Source organism: Onychostoma macrolepis, chromosome 22 (genome assembly GCF_012432095.1).
Source record: "Onychostoma macrolepis isolate SWU-2019 chromosome 22, ASM1243209v1, whole genome shotgun sequence".
NCBI lineage: Eukaryota > Metazoa > Chordata > Actinopteri > Cypriniformes > Cyprinidae > Onychostoma > Onychostoma macrolepis.
In genome coordinates, this window is record NC_081176.1 from 24,309,642 (window position 1) to 24,335,257 (window position 25,616).

A 25,616-nucleotide genomic window follows, 5' to 3' on the forward strand; every position below is an offset into this window, starting at 1 on the left:
AGTATTAATTTCTATAATTTCTTCGCCAATAAAAAAATTTGAGAACTCTAAAAAAAAAAAAAAACTTTTGACCGGTACTGTGTGTGTGTGTGTGTGTGTGTGTGTGTGTGTGTGTGTGTATACATACATTCCCTAAATAAAATATATTATTTAGGGAATATATAATAAGGAACATTTCATATACATGGGAAATACTGTATATGTATTTATGCACACACACATACTGAAGGCTCATTCCCGCCACGGGTTGAAAAAAAAAAAAGTCAGAATTAGGAGACAGAAATTCAGAATTATGACTTTTTCCCTGAATTCTGAGTTTACATCTTACAATTCTGTTTAATTCCATGTGGTTCCACAATGGAATTAAAAATAAAAAAGGTAATTGCGATTTTATATTTTTCAATTCACAATTTTTATTATTATTATTATTATTATTTTTTTTTGAGTTTATATCTCACAATTCTTTTATATATAGCTTACATAAAGTTCAGATTATTTCTTGGAATTGTGAGGAAAAAAGTCTGAATAGTGAGATATAAACTGAGAATTGCAGGGGGAAAATGCAATTCATCAGCCATTGAAAAGCCATAACATACCAAGAAGTTATGTTTGTCCTTAATTTGCACTTCCCTAAATTAAGAAGCAGCATAAAATAAAAGATATAGTGTAGCACAATTCCCTGAATATCCTATAAGAACTTGAATTATTTTTTATATAAATAATTGCACAGCAAATCACAGTGATCATAAATGCTATCAAAATCATACACTGTCAAGATCAAATAAAAATTACATATCTTTAAATATCAAGGCCATAATGCTAAATTAAGCTACATATGCATGAGGTACAGTAAAATAACCTACAGCATAAGGTTAGTGGCATGCACTTAATCATGAAAGCTATGTTAAGTTGCTCTCTGAAATGCTGCAATATATTTTTCTGTTAACATTTAGTGGTTCATAATTGATAAACGCATCTTGCATAATGAGAATATCCATTTTTTAATCAAAAAGCATATGTGATGGTTAGTTTGAATGCGTTTTAAGGCAGCATGTACTGTATTGCTCAGGCATCTTTGGGTGTAATGGCTTAAGCTGCAGTTGAGGGAGTGATTTTGGCCCTTCTTATCCAGCACGATATGATCTTCACACATCAACCACACATGGTCAGGTACAGCCACTGTAAGAGAGCGCAAAACAGCAAATGATTTAATTGCATTTTCTTGAGAAAATATACAAATTAAGTTTTAATACACTACTAATGTAACGTTCCACCATTTTGAAAAGTATACTGTAGGTGATACCTAGAAGGTAAGAAATGACCCACCTCACTAACATTGAGCTCTGCGATGCCTGAGCCCTCTTTGTCCAGCTCTCTAAAAGTCCCTGTAAAAAAAAAATTATACATTTAATGAGTCATTTTAGCAAAAAATTATTATTTTTGTTGCAAAAACAGAATTACAATGTGTAAATGACGTACTGAACATGGCCTCCAGCTTGACCAGGCAACAGACAAAATTGTCGAAGTCAATCGTATCTCCATCAGAATATCGCGCCACAATTACTTGATGTAGCTTGTTATTGAGTTTAAAACCTGAAAACAAAGAAAAGCATCATTTTAAGCCTTTGATCTTGAATTAAACTACCGATCTCAGATCAGTTTTATATATTTGTAGACATTTTTAATGCAACAAATTTATAATTTAAAGGAAGAGTAGTAGTTTATGGTCTCTTATTAGCCTGTAGGGCCAAGCTCTCCATAGAACAAGCAAAACAAGCCTTGAAAATTAATAAAAGAAAACATATTATACACACACTCCACATTTAATGGCATTAAGTGATTTATTAATTGCATTTAATAGAGTATACTATAAATAAAATAACTGTAGTGTGTTTGTAAAAGCTGTTTTATGCATGTTTTGGCCGGAGTTTTTGTTGCATTTACACAAATTTGACCAGTAGGTGTCACCAGCGTAAGGTCTTTCGCGCGCTTCAAAATAGTGAATCGTTTTGCAAAGGAGTTGGTTCAATTGATTCAAAGCTTCGTTTAGTTCTCCCACCACTAGATTAAACGTAAACTTAATTTGAAATCCTAAAATCGATAATTGCCCATGTTCAGTAAACATATGAACCGGTTCACTTCAGTAAATCAAAAACACACGGCACCATCAATGTAGTCCGATTCACACACTAATCACTTTCATCACGTACTGTTTTTTTTTTGTTTGTTTTGAATCAAAAACATACAGCATTACCAGTGTAGCCAGATTCACAAACAAATGATTCTTATTAACCGTTTTTTAAACATAAATCACAATCAGTGAAGTCTGATTCCTAAAAGAATTACTCTTATGAACTGGTTCTTAGTTAATCAAAACATACAGCCTTGATTTCCAAAAAAAAAAACATGTGCAAGTAAACCAAAATACACCAAATTAACCACAATGATTTAAAATCAGATTTGAATCAAATCTGGATCGATACTCCTCCTTAATCCATATAAACAAAAAGATAGCATGGTCAAAGATTTTTCACAAGATGAACATTAAAAACTCTTTATTACCAGCTGACTCCACAGCGAGGCGCATTTCATACGAGCTCATTGTGCCAGATTTATCCAGATCAAACTGTCTAAAAATGCCCTGCAAATGAAAAAAAAAAAAGAGTTTGAGTTGCCACCATACTATTCATGTGGCGAGTGATGCACCATCAGTTTCTCACCAGCCACTTCCTGATTTTATTCCACAGAATCTGGAACTCCACAATTCCCAGCCGAGCACTGCCATCTTTCTGAGTTTGATCGGTCAAGGCCAACAAAATCAACCAAAGGATCAATAATCAGATTAAATACACACACTATTAGATAAGCAAAAGTTGCTTAGCATTTTACAATCTAAGGATACATCCATCAGGCTGACCATGCACCTACACGCCTCCAAACTGAACCCATCTGTCTTCAAGTCCCTGTCTGAAGAACACAGAAGAGCCGAGGTATTTCTCAAGTACACAGACCAGACATGAACACTTAAAAGTGTCAGCTGAGCTTACGTTTGCCAACCACTCGGTTCAGAATGGTCCTGAGCTCATGAACTGAAATCTCCATGTCCTACAAGAGAGTTTAGATCAAGTTTAATCTAATGGAATACACAATGATATTAATGAAAACAGACAGACAGAAACACACCTCTCCAGACAGCTGCGCAAACATTTTTTTAAAAGAGTCTTCCATGTTCTCTTCTGAAACCTCCTCCTGTGGATAAGAATTTTTTTTGTTGTTGTTTTTTGAAGAAAATGTGAGCAGTGTGTGTTTCATTGGTGTTTTTCAGGGCGGAGCTATGCGGTAGCTAAGGTTATTTAAGTGTTTTATTTAAATAACAGAAAAGTCCTTACTTCATCCTCGGGGTTAAATGAAATCTCATCATCCATTTCTCTAAAAAAAAGACAGACAGAAAGAAAGTAAGAAATATTTTTTCTCTATTTTGAAGCGATGCTGCACAATTACAAAAACAACAACACATAAGCTTTGTTTATTTTAGTTGAACAGTCAAGTCACTTACTGAGTTTCTGACTGTTTCTCAGTGAAGACTCGCAGGACGAAATCGGCTTCTTTTGCGGGCTCAAAAGTGGAAGGGACTATGAGATACTCGCCAGGTGGCAGCTTCAGTCGTGTGCTGACTTCCCGCAGGTTAATGAAGGTTTCTGAGCGCGCACAGGATTGGTGACGCAAGAAAAAGTCCTTCTTGAGGTGAACGCTCTGGGAACCATGAAACTAAGTAACAGAAGAAATTAAGAGTTTATATCACAAGTTCTTCGCTTTCAAAACAATTAGGAATTGAATGTAATTTAGAGGTGAAAGGTGTAATTTCTGCATAACCAGACAGATTTGAAAAATAATTTTTCGAACAGGTTTCCTGAACATTTGCCTGACTGTCATTGGTCAGTAAAATGAATAGCTCTGCCCCAAACTCATGCCATTGGTTGAGCCACTGTTGCTATGCTGTGTTGGTGAAAAACTCAAACAAACAGAGGAATGTTTTGAAAACACCAGAGACACAGTCTTTATACATTTAGGGAAAATCAACCAACAAATGGCTTAATTAAAGTCTTAATAAAACCATATTACAAGCATGTATTTTAACACACTTCACCTTAAATTCATTTAATACTGAAAAGATTCCATACCTCTTCTGGGACCTAAATAAAAACAGGAATAAAAGACAAGAAATTAGTCAACAATGATATTTATTAATCAAAGTTTGTGACTGTTGTATCTAGATTTTGTCCTCCAACCTCATATAAGGCGAAGCCGATGGTGTGCATGTCCTGCCCTTGCTTGCGGTAACGACGCCTGTCCTTCTGCATCAAGGCCACCAGGAAGCTGCAGGCCACCTCATCATCCTCAGGATCATCATCTTCCTCTAGCAGCGTGATCTTATACTGAGGATTTATCCAGAATGTATCTGACAACAAAAAAAGACAAGTGTGTAATGCAGTATGTCTTAGCTGATGCATAGGTTTCATTGGGACTGTGTGAATGGATCTCACTGGGGTGGTTCCTGCAGCCCCCTGCTGTACTTCCTCTCCTCCAGGTGCCGTTAAACTTAATCGTGTTCCAGAAATTTTGAGAATCTTCACTCAGAGCATCTGGCGTGAGGTTACAGATCTCCAGACGAGAAAATTGGCGTTTGAACTCCTGAAATGACATCCTGTGGCCAGAGAACAGAGCATCAGTAAAATTATGTGAAGGGAAATAGAAATGAAAATTTAGTAAACAGAGCAGGGCAGCTCAACTTCTGAATTTTTGAACCTGAAGGAGTTGATTCCAGAGAAATGATTCCAGCACATCTTATACAATTTTTACAATATATAGTTTACATATATATATATAAAAAAAAAAAAAAGAATCAATGACTAAAAGACTCACAGAACTCAAAAACAACAAAAAAAATATATATAAGAGTAAAATAACCGGAATGGATTTACCAGTAAATTAAAAAATGCGCTGCTCACACAGGCAACGACGTTACGTCTTTTTTTTTAAAAAATCACCATTCACACATCGGTTTCAAATTACCGGTAAATTCTCTGACATTATTAACGGAAATGACCTCTAAAGGGCTGTGCCTCCCAGTGTTGTGTTTGTAAACATGGAGGGGTATACGTGATCAGCGTTTTTGTTGATGGTTTCAGTTTTTGTGTTAAAGGTTCACATTCATGCAGTGCTTTTGGCCCAGAGATTTGGTAATCAAGGTAATAGACACTTCAGTTCATGCAGGGGAATCCAAAGCTTTGGGGTCGACTCTCAATTGCCAACACCTCAGAATCAAAGAATTGATTATTTTCGGGACTGACTCTCAGCCCTAATATAGAGTGCATCGTTAAAGGTGTGAGAACCATAAATATCCAATTTCTGTGGAGATTTACCAGAACTCGCCATCTTCCATGTGGTTGTTCATTTCCTCTCTCTCTGCTGGATCAATCCCATTCCACTCAGAAGAACTGGAAATTAAGTATAAGTGTTACACTATGAGCAAGTCTTGTATGAGAAAGTCTATCCGAATTCATTCTGATTGGTTGACTCACTTATCACTCCAAGCCCCTGTCCATTCAACTTGTCCCCAAGGGTTTCGGATGCGGATCAGCCTTTCTCTGCTGCCACGGAAATTCACCTAAAATTAAAACAACAAGAGTCTGATGCAAACAGTTACAATGGTAAATTAATGAGCTCCAGATACATTTTAGAGGTGATCCTGACCTCTCTGAGACCCGTGACGGAGTATGCATGCCCCTTCACCAGCTTCTTAAAGGTTACAGCCTCCATATCGAAGGCACTGGTGATCTACCAGACAAATGCACTCAAATTACACAAAAAAAATGAGTAAATGGATCCATAAATGCTGCATTGCATCTCCAGGCCTGTAGTAGGCGCTGTGGGGACTCACATCAATAGAGCAGCCCAACAGTGAGCCTCTCTCCAAGGCTTTGGCAATGATGCGGTGCAAGTCTTTGGGAGCTTTACCCAGCTCGTACATCTCGGCCACTCCACCTGTGAAGTCCTCAAAGCCTTCGGTGGTGGACCCTCCTGACAGAGCTTCATAAGAGCCATTCAGCCTACAGGCACATATGCACATGTTATGGTCCCTATGACTGTTATAAACAAAGAAGAACAGAGAGGAAGAGACTCACTTGGCATAGGCTTTTTCCAGCAGGGCACTCCAAAACTCATTTCCCTCTGCTGAGTGAACAAACATCAGCTCTTTATCCTTCACAGGCAAACGGTCATCAATCACAACGTCCACCCACTCGCCAAACTGCCAGAACTGCAGAACATGGGAAAAAACATATTAGTAAAACAAATGTAACCCAAAAACAACAACTCCTTTAGGTAAAATTAATGTTTTATAGTTCTAAAATATTAATCAAAAATATTAAATGATCAAAATAAGAATGAAAAGCAGAAGTTTAAGAACTTTGTATTTGTATTGTATCTGCTAATCTGTGTTCTACATTCATTAACAATCAGCTGTGCACCTGGAAGTGGAAGATGCCGGCATACTCGTCCGTAAAGCTTTGTCCATGAGGTACAACTCTGTGAAGCAGTCTGTCGTTTAAAGTCAGGGACCCAATGGCAGCTAACAGCCAACAGTCACCTGAGTGGAGAAAAAATGACCACAGAAAATAATAAAATTATCATGCTAAATATCTGTATGTACTACAATGCCCCATTAGGGGGAGCCCTCCACCCACAGCCAAAAAGGGGGTGGAGAATGTGTTTGTACAACGAGATAACAGCACAGTTTCAATACTGTACATTTACTCAGGATGAAAGCTGCTTTATCTCAAACACCCTTGTTAAAGCCAAACCCCTTTGGCTGTGGAGGCTTGAACCACGTCATGAGGTTTTCTGTGCTAAATGAGAGGTAAAATGCATATCTGTGATAAGCTTCACCATCCTCCTCCACCCTATATTTGCTGTACAAACACACACTTTGTTTGGCACTCACGAGTGCACACCCTCTCTCTCTCTCTCTCACACACACACACACACCATGAGCTGTGGCTTGCAGCCAGCGATCCCAGAGTTCTCTAATGCTACACACCCGTGTCTGCGTGACTCACCACTCAGGCATCATGTTTAACCACTCCCCACCAGCCAGGAAACACACAAACACACACACACTCATCTGCCCCCCCCCAACACACATTTCCTCTTTACAGCAACAAAAAAACTCTTCAAATTGTGTTATGAATCATATTTTGACTAAGAGGGATTTGCCATTAGTTCATTCATACAACCAGTGGTCATACAGCCAAAATATATAATACATGCAGTAAAATACAACACGTAGTTCCAGTTCTGGCTTCTGATTGGTTGATATAGTGTTCCAGTGATATACACCAAATCTATCTATCTATCAGTCCATGCATCCATCCATCTATTTCTATCAGTAAATCTATCATCTGTCTAACTGTCTGACTATCTACATCTATGCTAATACCTCAGTGTGTATGTCTATATGCTGCTTTTCTGCAAATATCATAACTGGCACGTTCAAAAGACAGTTTAAGGTTTCTACATTTGTGTGGCACCGTTCGACAGCAGTATGTGTGAAGTTCACAGACACACTCTGTTTTGCTTGGATTTAAGCTGGCGGATCACCCAAACTGCACTGAAGCACAAATAAAGCTCCTGACATTCAGTGGGCTAACGTGTGCAAGCATGCACAAACATACACACCCAGGCTAATACAGTACATACTCACCTAGGGCCCCCTGGCAAATATCTGTACGTGTGGCTCCGCCCACTATGAACTGAGGATTGTTTGACAGCTCCTGTGAACATTACGCAAGCAAACACAACACACAAGAGCAACACCTTAACCAAAGCGTGCTACTGTACCGGTCAACCTAAAACAACACACTTCTTTCATGATTTCACATCAACTGTGTCTTTAAACATACTTATCATACATTTGTGAGATGACGTTTTCACTCAATTTCTTTCTGTCAAATGCAAAGTAGTCCAAGTACATACAGGTATATTGTACAGGTTAGAGACTGTCAGTTAAGCTATGAAAATATTGTTTGAGCTTTGAGAAGGATACACAGTCCAATTAAATGTTTCAGAATATATAAACAAAACTTTGTTAAAATTAATTTTTTTAAAGAAGGATGGATATATTTAAATTTTGTCAGTCAATTAGGAAGTAATTTAGAGTACTTTTAAGAGTAAGAGTAAAGAAAGTAATTTCTTTAAGAGCTAAACTAAGCCTAACTCTAACTTACACATTACCTACAGTGTTGGAGCCATGGCTTAGTAGTTTTGCCTTGGTTTGCATGTGGGAAATGAGCATCTAGCTCATGTAATTTATCAATCTTAATCCTCCAACTTTATTTCCTGGCCTTTCTCTACTCTAATAATCAATGCAACTGAAAAACGTCAAAAACGAAAGCAAGAACCTTGTCTCAGTAATTAACACCAGAAATTACACCTTGGTTCTCATATGGGAAATTAAAGTTTGAGTCTAGCTCATGTAGTTTCTCAATCTTGTTCCTCCCATTTCTTTTCCTGTACTCTCTTTTGCATCCCAATCAATTAAGGTGTGAAGTTGTGCTACAGATAAAAACATGAGATTTGTCTTAGTAGTTAGAACCCATTGTTGTGTCTTAGTTCTAATGTGGGAAATGAGAGATCGAATCTAGCTTGTGTAATTTCTCAATCGTTGTCCTCCCACTCCCTCTCAATCAATAAGTGTTCAAATGTGCCAAAAATAGTGACTATGCAGTAGCTAGCAGTAACAGTCCGTGCTCTGTGAAACTCACAGTGGGCCTTATCCACTGCACATCACGTGTTTTGGAGGAGTGTGGCGCGAGCTCCTTGAAGCCCAGTGATTGAGGCACGGCAGGGAAGCAGGGGTCTTCAAACAGCCTCCCACTCTCCACACACTCTCTCTTCAGCTCCTCGTAGTCCTGATTCAGGAACTTGACCGCATTATCATTGTTTCCCATCCCTTCTGCCTGCAGGCGTTCCTTGTAGATACGCGACGACACTCCTCCAATTGAATACATACTGTAGCGCACCAAAAAAGGAAGTAGTAATTTAAACACATGCTTTAATCCAAAGTAAATCCCATATTTTTCCAAACCCATTTCCCATTCACTTTTTGTAACATGGAAAAGAGTGGACACTTCTTGGTTTGCGTTCCATGAAAAAAAGAAAGTCGTTCAGGTTTGGAACAACATGAGAAAGGGTAAAATATTACATAACTATCATTTTTAGATGAACTTCCCTTTAAACGATTATAGCTCCTGGGTTTCTTGTGAGAATCGAACCTGCAACCTTCTGATTACAAGTCTAGAGCTTTAACCGCTACACCAAACCAAACAAAAGACTCAAAGCGTGTGCATATGGCAGATGGAGACTGGTTACTAGAAGGTAGTACAGAAATAGCACCATCATTCGACAGCACACATTCAGTGTCTCGGAGCATTTAGCGCAAAGTGCTGCTGCTAAAAGGCTTATGATGCTTGCTTGTGTTTGCTTATGGTCAGCCGCGTTGCCATTATTAGTGCAGCAGCGTTCATGCAGATTTTAGTCCAGCTAGCTGAGAGAAATGCCCTCTACAACAGACACTCGATTAGCGCCCTAATGAGGTTGGAGAGAGGTTTACTAATGACTGGCTAATTCCATGTAGTCTTGTAATATGGTTACCCATCATCTCTGCAGAAAAAGAAAAAACATTGCCAGACCCTAATTACTTACATGAACCATGATTTCAGGGATAATGTCCATGGAGGGCAGTTCTCTAAGTGGTAGCTAAAGAAAACCACATAGACCCAGCTAAGAGAGCTTTGCTAGCATCGGACATTTAGTTCATTATCGTTCCTTTCTGGAACTGCAACTACAAAAAGACGAGTGAGTGGATATACCTTAAGTTCCTTGTGTGGGCAAGCTTGAGGAGGAAAAGGTCATTTAGAAATATATTGTAGACAGTAGAAGAAATCAGCTCATTGCTAATTTGCTAACATTCATGTTTATGTTGCAAAATGCATGTACAATGTGATGCTAATGCAATACCATGGTACCATAGTGTATATTCATCATATTTACATGGCAGTCCAAAGTACTTCAAATTATTAAACCATGATATATCTCCAAAAAAGTTAGTTTGTTGTACTTTTTTTTGTTGCCTGCATCATGTAAGTGTGTAAAAGTACACGTGTCAATCACATATAGTATAAAAGTACAGTAGATATTCTCCAAATACAGTTTTTACCAACTTTCTCTGAGTTGCAATGGGATAGATAATGTGGTATGTAAACACAGCATTGCCTACTGATACTAAATGTCAGCTGACTTGTGATGTGAAATAAATAGGCCAGACTGAGCATCAGCACTCTAGTGTTTGTTTTAGATGATAAATGAACACACCCTCAAAAACAGCTGCACATATTCACTCATGCTGCTTTATATAGTGCTATTACTGTAATATTTAATTCAGTTTGAGTTCATGTTTGTGCAGATGACCACAAACTAGACAAACCTAGAAAATGTAATATAATATTAATGTATAAATACACACACATACACACATGTACATGCAATGCAAGTATGATGCACGCCCTAAATGCATGAATAATTGATTGTGCATTGTGTGTATAATGTGGCCGCTTTGTTTTAAATTAATAAGACCGACTCACAAGCACTGTTAGAAATTTAATAAATACGCTATTTAAAATAAAACAATTAAAAAAAATAAAAACGTTTCGTCAGTTGCTGGAAATATAGGGCGAAGGTTTCCCACTTTGACACAGAACGGACGGATGCCACACATAGTTAACACGGAAAAGTGAAGCTAAACTTACCAGCGTTTAGTTGTCACTATGGTTTTCAGCCCAGCTGGTGCGTTTTAAAATAGACAGAGGAAAAGAGAGAATGATGAACGGATCAGTGCAGATGAGACACAACAATCAGGGTACCGCAGTGCACGGCCACGCCCATGAGGGAGGGACTAACGAATGATTGACAGGTGAGCAGTCGAATAAACTGCCTCTGAGCAAGATTTCTTAAAGGGACCGGAAATGCCGCTTTACTTAATCCAGTCATGTACAAAAACACAAGTTCGAACAGTTTCAAAAGTGTTTAATAATGTCCTTTTGAGAGAAAACATTCATAATAATGCACACACACTTTTTTTTTATTACACAGTGGTTAATTTTCTCCTAGTTTAAGGATGCTTGTATTTGTAAACGAAAATAGTGTGCCAATGTCAAACGCAATAAAATCATGCAACACTTTGGAAGTAAGACTGGTCGAAAGTGCAATAGACGATTTAAAAAATAAAAGTAAATACAAAAAATTTGACACATGTAATCTTAATAATTCACTCTTGAGTGGTGTGGTCTGGCGATGAGTCGTCTAAATCATAGTGAAATTCAGCCACTAAAAAAAGACAAAGAAATGTGTTTAAAAAGTATTTATGTATTTATCTATCTGCAAAATTGAATGTATATTCAAATTATCTAATTTTCAAAAATGTTATAGCACGACAAACCTGCTGAAAGTCCAGCTCAATGAAGCCACTTTGGTGGGGATCCATCTTTTTGAATACCCCTGAAAATGAGAGGTACATTTACTAATGATGCTCCAGAACTACAGGGGGCGCTGACCCTACACAAGGGCCCATTATAGGCCTTTATCACACTTCCGTGTTCGAAAAGTGGAAGAACTTCCGCTGCAGCCTCTATTAATGGCTATGCAGACATTTTCTATGATGGTTTTAGGGTCAAACCTGCTAAATTAGCCAAAATATTTAGTAAACAAACACTCAAGGGACTTACGGAACATCATCTCGAGACGCATGAGGCAGGCCACATAGTTATCAAAGTCAAGAGTCATGTCTGTCTCTCCGTAACGTGCTACCAGTAGCTGGAATATAGTGTTATTAAGAGTGAAACCTAGAAGAGGAAAGACAACATAAGCAGTGAATATTAAAATATGCCACCAAAAAGATTTCTATGAGAGTATCTGAGACTCACCGGCTTCCTTCAGCGCCAAACGCAGCTCTGGAGTGCTTATGGTTCCTGAATTATCCATGTCATTCTTCTTGTAAATTCCCTGGGGTTATTATAAAATAGAGCAACATGTCATGACATTTAGAAATTCTTTTAAATGGATAATTGTGTTAAAGGCGTCTGGTGTATCTCTTACAAGGTATCGCTGAACTTTCTTCCACAGAGTAGCGAACTCTCCCAAACCCAGTTTTCCATTCCCACTCTCCTGAGATACAGTTAAGCGAAATTTACAATTCAACAGCATACCAAATTCTTGTAATTCCAGGCTCAAGCACATACGCCATGTTAACACAAACAACAAAAAGTAATCAACTGCAGCTCAGAGGATACATCCATGAGGTTCACCATGATACGACACGTCTCCAAACTGAAGCCGTCTGTCTTTATGTCAGTTTCTACAAAACAACACATAAAGCAGCTCCTTAGACTCCGACTCTTCATTGGATCTCGAGCAGAAACTAAAGGATGCAAGAGTACTTACGTTTCGCGATGATTTTGTTTAAGATAGTCGTGAGCTCTGCGGCTGAGATTTCCATGTCCTACAGAGAGAAGTATGCATCGGTTGCTCTGCTTTTCAAAAAACATAAACGTTTACTACATGACAAGTCGTCTCTACTTACAGCTCCAGCGAGTTTTAAGAACATGCCTCTGAATCCAGAATCAACTTGATCATCTGAGACAGTCTCCTGAAAACAAGAGGAAGCACAGTTTAAAGAAATGTTCCCGGTTCAATAAGACCTTTTGACAATATCTTGATCACCACCAAAAATGTAACAATAATAATAAGTAGTATTGTTATTATTATTTATTTATGTATTATTTTTAGTAGTAGTGGTAGTCATTGTGTTTATTAATTAGTTATTTTTATTATTATTTATTAATTTGTTGTTATTATTATCATTATATTTATGATTGTATTTATACTTAATATTATTTAAAATTAAAAACTATAATTTAATGTATTTAAAAAATATATTTTCAGCATTAATCAACAATTTGTGGCAGTGGAAGATATTAACAGTCAATAGCTAAGTTTTTATCCGTTTATGCAAATTTTGAGATGCTGCATTTAAAAATGTTGTATGGAAACACCGAGTTGCAAATAAAATTTTAAAATTCCTATAAAATATGTATAGACTCAATAAAGCAGGATAATTTTTTGATCCGATAAGAATATTTGTACATAAACTGTGGAAATGTGTGGAAACACGTTCACTGATTAAATTCTTCAATGCGCAACAAAAAAACAGTAATGTGACTTTGCCTCAACAGATAAGACTGGAAACTAAACTTTCATTTTTATTATTGATACTTTGCACCAATTTCCCAGGAAGTGCTGATTTTGTTCTCTTGAACACATGGGATGGAAATGGTGCTTAATTTTCAAATGCTTTATGTGATATTCCAATTTTCTGCATAAGTTGAATTCGCAACTTTAGTTGGAAACTTAGATACTGTAACGCTGTTGACTTTTAAGAGCTTTGCAATCTTGTGAGTTGCTTACATCAGGTAATTCAGCATCCACAGGGTCATCACATGGTCTGGGAATAAACATAAGATTATGCAATCAAATTCAGAACCAAGTATTCAAAATAAAAATATCTACAGTCATACTGGCATATCGAGGGGTGAGAACCAGAAAGGCATAAGTGACATTTCACCAACTTTACAGGAGAGCCAAAACAAAACTTTTACCATAGTTTGATCTGACTTTGTGTACTGATTGCAATTGTTTATAATAAAAATTTGTACACTCATGGATGACAGTACTTTTGCCAGTAGAAAGAGCTCATTAAGAGCTTTCATTTGATATATATATATATATATATCTCCATTTCACCAAAAATGTCACTTACGCCCTTCTGGTTCTCACCCCTCGATATAGTAGATAAACTTTACACTGGTGAGATACATTACAGTGTTTCGGTCTGTTTTTCGGAAAAGACGCGCAGGCAAAAGTCTCCATCCTTGTTGGCCTCGAAGGTGGACGGCACGACGAGGTACTCTCCAGGAGGCAGCTTGAAGCGTGTGCAGACCTCTCTCAGGTTAACGAAAGTCTCAGAGCGAGCTTTCTGCGCGTGCGTCAGGAAGAAGTTCTTATCGAGGTGTACATTGCGCTGACCGTGAAACTGACAGAGACAAAGGCCAAACGGTGAGCCAGAAGTACTGCGATTAATGGTATGATTGGTCAAAGTAAACGAGTTTAACTCTTACCTGTGAAGGTAACTGTGGAAGCAAACAAAAAGAAATCTTAATGTTATACAAATGTGATCTGGGGGTTCTACTGAAGTAATTATGTTAATTTTCTCTCCATATATCATAATCACAATGTTTAGTCGGCTCCTTGTGTCTCTACCCACCTCATAAATAGCAAAGCCAATAGTGTGCATGTCCTCTCCTGCTTTCCTCAGACGGCGCCGGTTCTTCTGAATCAAACCCACCACGAAACTGCAGCCCACCTCATTATCATCTGGATCATCATCTTCTTCATCCAGCTTAATCACATATTGAGGATTCATCCAGAATGTGTCTGGGGAGCAATGAATGTTTGTTGTCAGCAAGATTATTGATTAAACAAACCAAACCAACCAAGCTTCGTAATCGTAACACCAAGATGCGTATAAAATAAAATACACAAAACTACAATGGAAACACATTTAGCCAACTGAATAACTGAAACACTTAAGATGTGCCACAAAAATCTCAATAGCTATGTTTTAATCAAAGTTGCGAATTTAACTTATGAGCAAAATTGTAAAATATTTCTCAGTAAAGCAGCATTACCATCCAGCAAGATGAAGAAAACTAAATCGTAACTTCCTGATAAACTGCCACCAAATATCAAAAAAGTGCATAGACGAAACATAAATAAATGCAGTTGTGTTTTATCTTACTTTCGGAGGCAGATGCCTACTGTTTAGGAGTAGTTTGTTCATTTCTGGGAGGTAATTATACCGAACCACTTCATTTCAGAATGACCAAAACAGCATTTCAGATTCTGTACAGCAACATTGATCTTGTCACCATCACCAGCTGGAGTGCCCTGGACTCTCACCAGAGGGCACTCCACCTCAGACTCTTGCCCCTGTACTCTGGACTCCATTTCCCATGTGTTCCTTGCCCCTCATTTGATCTTGTCATGTGCCACCCTTGTCTGTGTGTTATGTTCTGTTTGGTTCCTTGGTTACATGTGTCTTGTTCTCATTGGTTAGTTTTGTCATGTGGTCTCCTTGTCTAGTATAAAAGTTGTTCACACACACTCCAAGATCGCTGATTATTGCATAGCCATTCCCTGTTCCTAGTTTCTGAGTTTACCCTTTCCATGTTCCCTAGTTTACCTGTGTTTTTGATCCTTGGACTGTTTCCTTGTTTTTTTTTTTATTGTTTGCTGCCTGCCCTGGCCATTGCCTGTCTATTGGATTACTCTTTTGCCTATGCCTTGGGTTATACTGTTTGCTGGTGCTCGTCCCTGCCTGTTTTGACCACGTTTGGAAATAAATCCTTGCATTTGGATGCCCAAATCCGTTGTCACGCTCCCTATGTTACAGATCTGCTGGTTAGTCCAGTTATGCCTTCCCATTGCGCAAAGTCACATGACTTTTTTTGATGCGCATTGAGGAATTTATTCGGTAATTGTGTTTTCATTGTAGTTTATGAGCATGTTTACGAGCAATTTACCCGACTCAGTTGAGCACATAAGTATTTTTATGCATATTGTTAGAATTTATGCACATCTTGGACTTTCCATTCAGCATTTTTTATGCGATATCCCAAAATGCTAGTTAATAGACAAACTAAACCAAACTTTGTAACACCAAGATGCGGGTAAAATAAAATTAGCATAACTACAATGGAAACACATTTACTGAATAAATTACACAATGCACAACAAAAATCTTGATGACTGGATGTAGCTGGCAGCATTATTATTTAACAAACCAAACCAACCAAACTTTGTAACACTAAAATGCAAAAAAAAAATCTTAAAATGAGCATTAAAAATCCACATGCGCTTAACTCAGATGGATCATTTATCTATCTGATAAAAAGACATAAACCATGACCTTAATGCATCTACCAAATAAGTAACTCAATAAATGGATGCAGCCATCAGCAATATTAATAAACAGTCCGAACCAAACAAACTTTGAAATGCAAAGATGCAGATAAAATCTTAAAATGCACATAACTAAAACATATGCACTCAGTCGAAAAAGATAATTTTTCTGTCTGATAATTAGACATACTTATGAACTATGACGGAAACACATTTACTGAATAAATTACACAATGCGCAACAAAAAACTGTCACCAGCAATATTATTAAACAAACCGGACCAACCAAACTTAATAGTGCTAAGATTAACATATGCACCCAATTAAGGCGGATCATTTTTTTTTATACGATAAGAAGACACGGGCATAAACAAACTTTGTAACACTAAGATACAGATAAAATCTGTACTTAAAGGGATACTCCACCCCAAAATGAAAATTTTGTCATTAATCACTTAACCCCATGTCGTTCCAAACCAGTAAAAGCTTCGTTTGTCTTCGGAACACAATTTAAGATATTTTAGATGAAAACAGGAGGCTTGTGACTGTCCCAGTGACATCTCCAAAATGGCGCTACGGTGACACGGAGAGACACAGAGGAGACAAATCAATTGAGGTGGATCATTTTTCTATCCATAAACTACAATGGAAACACATTTGAAACTCAATGAATGGATGCAGTCCTCAGCAATATTATTAAACAAACCAAACCAACCGAACTTTGTCCATATCAATCAATTTTTGCACTGAAATGAAGCGATTCACAAAAATGAATTTGATTCCCGATGCCTGATGGTGTGTTTGTGTATTTTGTGCTCACAGGCGTTGTTTCTGCAGCCCCCAGCAGTAGAGCCTCTCCTCCATGTGCCGTCGTGGTTGGTCACGGCCCAGTGTTTAATTGAATCGCTGGTGATGGCGTCCGGGGTCAGAGTGCAGATCTCTATACGAGAGTAATGGCTAAGGAATTCTGAGAAGGACATCCTGAACAGACAGAGAAAATATATTATATGTATATAATATATAACGTGTAGAGAATAGGAAGGAATATAAAATCCAAGTGTCTAGATTACAGTATCAAGATCCATCTAGATCCATAGATAAAGAATTTTGTAAACACACCAGAATTCTCCATCCTCAGCGTTGGCATTCGGCCGCTCTGAAGCGGCAATACTGTTCCACTCGGATGAACTACATGAAAGAAAAAAGAAAAAATTCAGATAACCATCAGTGATGCTACTGTTTCCAAATTAGTTTCATAGAAGTCCATTAAAACTATTCAACGTATCATATGAGGCCATATCATATAAATTTGTCAGGATTTCAATTTGCGCAATTTACACCCTCTCGTTCACCCTTAAAATTAAACTTTTATTTGTACTGTACCTTTACGAATGGTATATGTAAATAAAAAACCTCTGCTATTAATGACTCATTTCCAAATTCAACAATTTATTTATTGATTTTGTATTAATATTTAACAAAAATACATTCAAAAGCATTGAGTAAAAATTGGGTTTCATTCATTAAAAAGTGTGTGGATTATTTATTTGAGTATGTGATTTTTATGTGGTTTCAATTGTTCCTTAATTTTTTGTAAATTTAGAACAAATTTTAGTTTGAAAGTTATTGGCGATAACTTTCATTTGTTCATGAAGATGTTTGTACGCAGAATACTCATGCTAATGAATGAGACCCACAGTTACACCACTGTTTTTTCCCTCATAATCAACAGTTTAAATAAAATCATTTAATTACTGTCATGATGCAAATTTTTTGCCTTGTCTTTGTGATTAACAAGATCAACAACCATTTTAATCACACAAGATTAACATTAGTTTAACATAGTTTTTTGCTCTTTCAGTTACATTTAGCTAATTGTTTGAACTCATAATTTATCTCTGGTGCTGGTGGTAATGAAACCGTACCCATCACTCCAGGCTCCGGTCCACTCCACCTGCCCCCAAGGGTTGCGCATACGAATCAGTTTCTCCTTGCGGCCACGATAGTTCACCTGAGACAAAGTAGAATGTACTCTAATGACAAAATGTATTATATTATTAAAAACAGAGGCCTGCCAATAGCTCTATTCATACCTCGGTCGCCCCTGTGAGCGAGTAAGCGTGGCCTTTCACCAGCTTCTGTCGGGTGACGGCTTCAGAGTCAGAGGCACTAGTGATCTACAACACAGAATTAAAAATAAAACAGGGATACCTCAAAATGGGCGGGGCTTATGACCTAAAAGTGATTGCTGATTGGTCAAATAATAATAATGATCCTATACAGGCAGAGGAATCTCACATCGATGGAGCAGCCCAGCAAAGCTCCAGCCTCCAGGGCTTTCTGGATGATCTGAAACATGTTGGAAGGAGCTTTGCTCAGATCATAGTTCTCAGCAATGCCTCCAGTGAAATCCTCAAAACCCTCGCTGGTGGATCCTCCAGACAGAGCTTCATAACAGCCGTTCACCCTGCCAGAGACCATAAAAGATTACATGAACGCACATGTCTTGGAGCTCAGTTTGAGAAACTATTTAAGACCTTGTTAAACAGTCTCATTTAGAGAATCTACTGTAAATCCTATTAAATGACGTTTTTGATACTATACAAAGATTAAAATGGACTCAATTGTTGTTCCACACACTTGAATGTCTACGAAAAGGATGGAGCTCCATTTAGGAATCCTGAAATTACTTCCTTCTCTTTTATGTGATGGTCAAATATTTACTGAGTGGTTAAAATGTAATTCATTGCAAATAACTAGCTGTAAATGTGCTGTAGATTTAAACCTATTAAATGGCAGAAATATAGAATGAAGAACAGAAAATCTATAAGTGCAGAAAAGGAAAAACTATGAAAACTAGGAAGAGAAAACTATACTGCTCAAAATAATCCACAGTATACTATAGACAGCTGCACATATTCTTTGTAGGCCAAAACCCAGGAATAAGTTAGCATTTTAGCATTTTTGATTTCATCATCCTGAAGTCAGTGTTTTTTAAAAGTGTTTTTAAGGTCCGTGGTGAACACAAGCTCAACATATGCTCATGTTTTATTCTACCACATACAATTCATCAGTAACACCCCCTTATGATTTTTTAAAAGCTTGTACGTGGTTGCTAACACGTGGCTAAATTGGACTACAGAGGTTTTCAGGGATATTAAACGTCATCACACCAAACAGGTAAACTCATCTAGTCACTAGTCAACTTTTACAGCCTCGTTGTGTTTATAATCTCGCCCTTGCAAACTATTACAGCTCAGTCTTTCAGGAAAATGATTGAAAGAGTTTTCAAAAGCCTAATGTTGGTGATGGTGAAGTCATGTGACCTTGGTGTAGTTCATTTAGCCTGTAGCTTAAGTTTAGCTTTTTACTTCTGCCGACTGTATTTAAGCTTTAAAATTAATAAAAGCTGTGCTAATTTTTGAAGATAATCATGATAAACAAAACTTTTTTTTGGTCACAGAGCTTATTTTCGGCAGTAATCCAAAAGCCAATGTAGAAATCAGACTGGGTTTTGGTCAAAGGAACTTGGTTGGCTTACAAAAGCATGTCATCACTGCAGCACTGCATTTCAACCCTATTATAAATGCTCACGTATGACATCACCACTTGTGGGCGGGGCCATTCCCTTAGTTCACATGAGGGTTCCAAAATTAGTAGGTCGCTGGCTGTAAACGCATTCTTACACACAACAAATGACACAAACAACAGCTGGTCCACATTATGTGTTCGGATGGCAATGTTAAACTGTAAAGAATGAAAGTAAGAAAGAAATATATAGCAAGGGAGTGAAGGCTACTAGCAAGACGGTGAGCACTAAGTTAAAAACATACCACGCAAAATGACACACCCTTATTCCAGGAATACACCTGCTGTGGGTAAACCCTGCTGTGCTTGTATGCAAAGTCCACTAACAACCAGATCTAAACAGAACGTGTTTTTTGGAACTAGCCTTTTAATTTACATAGAATTTTCCAAATGATAAATTAAAAAAAAATAATTATTATTATTAATAATAATAATAATAAAAAAGAAAATATATATATATATACAGTGAGGAAAATAAGTATTTGAACACCCTGCTATTTTGCAAGACAAACACTAACTTCGCATAGGCCTTCTCCAGCAGGGCGCTCCAAAACTCGTTTCCCTCGGCGGAGTGAACAAAAACCAGCTCGCCATCTTTCACCGGCAGCCGGTCATCAATGACAACATCCACCCACTCGCCAAACTGCCAGAACTAAAGGATGGAGGTGAAGGGTACAGACTCACATTATCTGTTCAATCTCAAACGTGTGTGAAACTGCAAAGACACCCATTTACAAATGTAAAGTCAAAAAGCAGTAAGCAAAATGCACTAAAAAGTACTTTTTGGACACTTATACTTTTGGAAATGAACTATGTATTATGATGGTTTTTAGATACTATGCTATTACTATGTTTTTGGTCAAGTACTATGGTATTACCATATACACTACCATTCAAACGTTTTTGAAAGAAGTAACTTTTGCTCACCAAGGCTGCATTTATTTGAATAAAAATAAAGTAATATTGTGAAATATTTTTGTTTTCTATTTGAATATATTTTTAAATGTAATTTAATCCTGTGATGCAAAGCTGAATTGTCAGTATCATCTTTACTCCAGTCTTCAGTGTCACATGATCAGAAATCATTCTAACATTATTTGCTGCACAAGCAATTATTATTATGAATCTTATTATTATCAATGTTGAAAGCAGCTGTAGTGCTTCGTATTTTTGTGGAAACCATGATACTTTTCTCAGGATTATTTGATGAATAGAAAGTTCAGAAGAACTGTCACTTTTAATCAATATAATGCCTTTTTGCAGAACAAAAGCTTGAAATTGCTTAAGAATTAATTTCTTACAGACCCTTTTACTGAATTTTGAATGGTAATATATGGTAAAACCATGTTTTTGGTCATGTACTATAGCACTATATATATGTATTTCTTAGATATGTACTGTATTACCACAATGTTTTATTATATAAGATTTTTTTGGACATTAACTATGTATTACCATTATTTTTTGAACCTATACTATGGCATTACAATTCTTTTTTCATTTATGAAAATGTGTTATAGTATTACCATGTTTGCTTGCCAAACAATTACAGTAGTATTCTTTAAAATACTTTGGAGTAGCATGTATGGTATATGAATATGGTTTCCATGGTAAATACCATCAATGTACCATGGTACCACCACAGTACCAAAGAGTGTTATATATTTTTGAATACTAATACAGTTTTAAAAGTACTGAGCAACAAACCACTGCACAAAAATAATGTCCATGTTGTTCATTAGCATGCTATATTGTAACACTATAATGACACATTTACTCTAACAGTGTAACTTGCAGATACCTGGAAATGGAAGATTCCAGCATAATTGTCACCGAAGCCCTGTCCAGGGGGCACCACTCGCGCCAGAACTTCTTCATTCAGGGTCAGAGAGGCAATGGCCGCTAGCAGCCAGCAGTCACCTGAGAGACAGCGAGACAGGAAGTGAGACTGTGACTGTGTTTACGACCGCACTGTGGTCTGTAACTAAAACAGCCACATACAGGCCTGTTTTCACTAAAATAGTTAATGGATATGGAAATGAAGTTACATATACTTGCATTTGGAATGAAAATTAAACTTGAAAAACCGTTTTTAATGTGACATTCAAAACGCCTGCAGACAAGCAAGAACAGACACATTTTGAGGGACGCAAATGAAACTCATGATCGAACCAGGCAGCCAATGAGCGCCATTGTGGTTTTCGTGTCACGCCAAGTGGTGAGCTGCAAATCTGAGACAGCAGACGCATGTAGAAAATGCAGAGACTTGAATGTGCCCTCCTCAAAAGACAACAGGCTGCTTTTCTTGCAGTCTGACACATGTATCGCATTAAGCGTGCATGTAAGTTTCTAATGCAAGACTTTACGGGAGAAATACAGCCAAGTTCTTCTCTCTTTAACTGCAGCCTTTAATAACAAAAGGGGTTGTGTGCAAAATCCCTCTGGCTAGTTTCTAGGCTTGGATGGTTTGTATTATGTGTTTGGCTCAGTCATTCGGTTAGTGGTAAACACAACAAACAGGAACGAATGAGGCAAAAGAAAGTGGGATTATGTATAGAAGGGGAGCGTAAAGTTACTAAAGTTACTAGTGTAAAGCTAATAGAATGTAAATTAACTGTTGAGATAGAAAATAGAGATAGAAGTTGGTTGCTCCAAGTCCTCCAAACTGTTAAGGATGGGGATAGATAGATAGATAGATAGATAGATAGATAGATAGATAGATAGATAGATAGATAGATAGATAGATAGACAGACAGATAGAAGCTAATAGAAAGACATAAATGCAATGAGCCTCAAGTGTTGCTTATATAGGCTACTATATTTTTAAAATAGTTATATTTAGTTTTAATTTCTTTCTTTTTAGTTTTAGTAATTTGAGTATTTCCACTTTTTATTTTAGTTGGTTGGCAACATTTCTAATTTGCATTTTTGTTTTGTTTTTCATATAATATTTCTATTTTCTTTTCTTTCAGCAAACACGTTTTTACTAGCTTTAGTTTGAGTTAACAATAACCACACTGGAACGGAGGTTAAAAGCATCCTTCAAATACCGACCCACCCTTATTCTAGGAATTTGCTTCTTAACAATGTTAACAATGAACTTAATTCATTATTAAGGCTTCGTAGAATTAATAATGGGCTTTACCATAGTTACAAATAGTGTGCATTATGCAATCAAATTCATTTCTTAAATTAGGGAGTAAAATATCACGTAAATTAACACCACCATATACATTCAAGAAACAAATCAGTTCAGTGGAATTCAGTTTTGATTCAGTCAATTTACACCAAAAATCTAACATTCAGGTGTAAATGCACTTATGACGCTTTAAAACCCACATTTTTGTAGTTACAGCCTATTTGTTGTTGCTTACAAACTATATTGGTGGCTTAAATACAGGTTTAGAGCCTGTTAAGATTAAGGAGAGCCAGTGCAAAAGTAACATAATTTTTACTTTCCATTCAAAGTAATGATGTAAATGATTAGTTACCTTTTATAATGAATCATGCAATGAAGCACATTTGAGGTTACCTGACAGAATATTTTTATAGTGTTGATTGCGCCACAGTAGGCTAATTTTCTGGTTGAGGCAGTTAAAATGTAAAGCACGCAGTACTGACTTGCAGGTATCCTGTGTTTAAAGAATTAAAGTAATGAAAGGAGAGCGACAAGAGATCTGTGACTCTGTGACTTGGAGACACGGTCTACAGAACAGGTTCTTCATATTTAGTCAAACCAAGAGGATTAACAAAGAATCTCAAAATTTGTTTCTTGCAGGTAGATGAATGTTTTTAATCTTTTACCCAGAGCTCCTTGACAGATATCCGTCCGTGTAGCTCCACCGACGATGAATTGTGGGTTTGAGCACAGCTCCTGCAAAAGACATCAACAACACCCTGTTTGAAATGCAGAATCAGACTAATAATGTGATCAGATATGAAAGGGAGAGCATATAGACACTAAAACATTGAGATTACATTCATATGTGGGTCTATATACAAAAGTAATCATAAAATATATTTACTTATTAAAATAACAGCTGTTAATCTGACCACATGGTGAAAATGAATAAACAGAATAAACAAAAATCGGCTCGAGTAACCATAACAACAGGTACTCTGGTCGAGATATTAGGATCATTATTGGGCGGATCATTGACAAAACATTATATGTGACCCTGGACCACAAAACCAGTCTTAAGTCGCTGGGGTATATTTGTAGCAATAGCCAAACATACATTGTATGGGTCAAAATTATTGATTTTTCTTTTATGCCAAAAATCATTAGGATATTAAGTAAAGATCATGTTCCATGAAGATATTTTGTAAATTTCCTACTGTAAATATATCAAAACTTCATTTTTGATTAGTAATATGCATTGCTAAGAACTTAATTTGGACAACTTTAAAGGCGATTTTCTCAATATTTTGATTTTTTTGCACCCTCAGATTCCAGATTTTCAAATAGTTGTATCTCGGCCAAATACAAAAGGTGCTTCACGGTTTATTTATTTATTTTTTTTGGCTAAATGGTTGCATAAAGAACCTTTAACATCTGAAGAACCTTTCTGTTTCACAAAAGGTTCTTTTTCATGAAAGACGGTTCTTTCATGAAATCAGATTATAAAAAGGTAAGAAAGAGAAGGTTCTTTAAATTTTTTTCTTTGTGGAACCAAAAATTAAACCTTTAAAGCAACCTTTATTTTTAAGAGTGCTATGCTAACAAACCATACATCAATGAAAATCTTATTTAAATCTAAATTTCTAAAAAATAAAAAAAATAAAAAAAACATTAAAAGAGCATTTGGAACGCGCCTCTATAATCCGAGAAGACTTTAAGACTTTTTAAGGTTGGACTGTTTTGCAACGCCGCTGAAACGCAACGCTCTCGACGCGACCCTAAAAAGTGAGACGCAGCCAAGAAGACGTCAGTTTGACTAATGTTTCTATTGAAGTAATTAAAAATAGCAAACAGAACTCAAGAACGCGACTTGTGCAAAGAAAGACGTACGAAAACTCTCTTGTTCGTAAAGAAAAGGATAACGGTCCAACATAACGCACTTTAAATAAAAATAGAAAGTGCATGATTTCCCGTTTAATCTTCACCAGTGAACGAATGATGCCCTTAATATTTAATTTAGCCTATGATACTGAAAGCATACCCCAGGTCTTTTCCAGACTATTCCTCTGGTTTTGTACGAGCTGGGTCCGAGTTCTTTAAAGCCCAAGGATTCGGGTGCGGTTGGGAAAGACGGGTCTGAGAACAGGGTCCCTCCGCTGAGACACTGTCTCCTGAGCGCCTCAAAGTCCTGGTTCAGGTATTTGGTGGCATTGGCGTTAGTTCCAAACCCTGCAGCCTGTGCTCTCTTCTTGGCCAGGGTAGAGGCGACTCCCGACATTTTCCACTTCCGAAGAGCCCAAAAATATAAGAAATGTAAAAATGTCTTGATCCTTCTAGTTTACTGTGACTCTCCGCCCCAAACTTTCCAGGCGTGGCCAGGCTGTCATGAGCGCGTTATTGCGCGTTTTTACGCACACAGTGAAGAACAGGAAGAAGTGCGTTAACATAAATACTCTTGACAGCTACTTGTGCTGAGAAAACAATAACACAGGCCTACAATACCTGACTGATCACCAGTTATTAATGCTGCATTTAGTACTATACTACAAAATGAATATTAAACTTGTTTACATAAAGTAGACTATTTTATCACAATGCCTAAGTTGGCAATGGCATGTGGAGAAACAATCTCAATTTCATTTTAAATTAATAATGGATATTGGAGTGTAAACAAGCTACTTGGGTGCACAGAGAACTTAGATTCGTTCAGACCACAGTCTATGGTTCAGACATTGTTCATTCTGACATTTTCTTCCTAACGGTGGAGATGAAGCCCA

General features: G+C 37.1%; 1 protein-coding gene across 1 annotated transcript; it reads right to left on the reverse strand.

Annotated features, from left to right (window-relative positions):
- Window positions 1-236: 236 nt before the first annotated feature.
- On the reverse strand, window positions 237-25,364 carry capn1b (calpain 1, (mu/I) large subunit b). The gene is made up of 42 exons (XM_058761568.1): window positions 24,881-25,364; window positions 23,523-23,592; window positions 21,520-21,638; window positions 20,237-20,370; window positions 18,429-18,597; window positions 18,224-18,307; window positions 18,056-18,141; window positions 17,250-17,318; window positions 16,951-17,111; window positions 14,435-14,604; window positions 14,289-14,300; window positions 13,992-14,203; window positions 13,579-13,615; window positions 12,695-12,760; window positions 12,556-12,613; window positions 12,405-12,469; window positions 12,211-12,279; window positions 12,039-12,117; window positions 11,841-11,957; window positions 11,555-11,613; window positions 9,930-9,952; window positions 8,823-9,069; window positions 7,763-7,832; window positions 6,531-6,649; window positions 6,186-6,319; window positions 5,942-6,110; window positions 5,755-5,838; window positions 5,583-5,668; window positions 5,424-5,498; window positions 4,545-4,705; window positions 4,290-4,459; window positions 4,182-4,193; window positions 3,557-3,768; window positions 3,390-3,429; window positions 3,184-3,249; window positions 3,048-3,105; window positions 2,903-2,967; window positions 2,721-2,789; window positions 2,563-2,641; window positions 1,480-1,593; window positions 1,327-1,385; window positions 237-1,179 (listed from the first exon to the last, which is right to left on the reverse strand). The coding sequence occupies exons 1-42, from the start codon at window positions 25,115-25,117 to the stop codon at window positions 1,153-1,155; spliced, it is 4,212 nt and encodes a 1,403-aa protein (XP_058617551.1). The 5' UTR covers window positions 25,118-25,364; the 3' UTR covers window positions 237-1,152.
- Window positions 25,365-25,616: the final 252 nt, after the last annotated feature.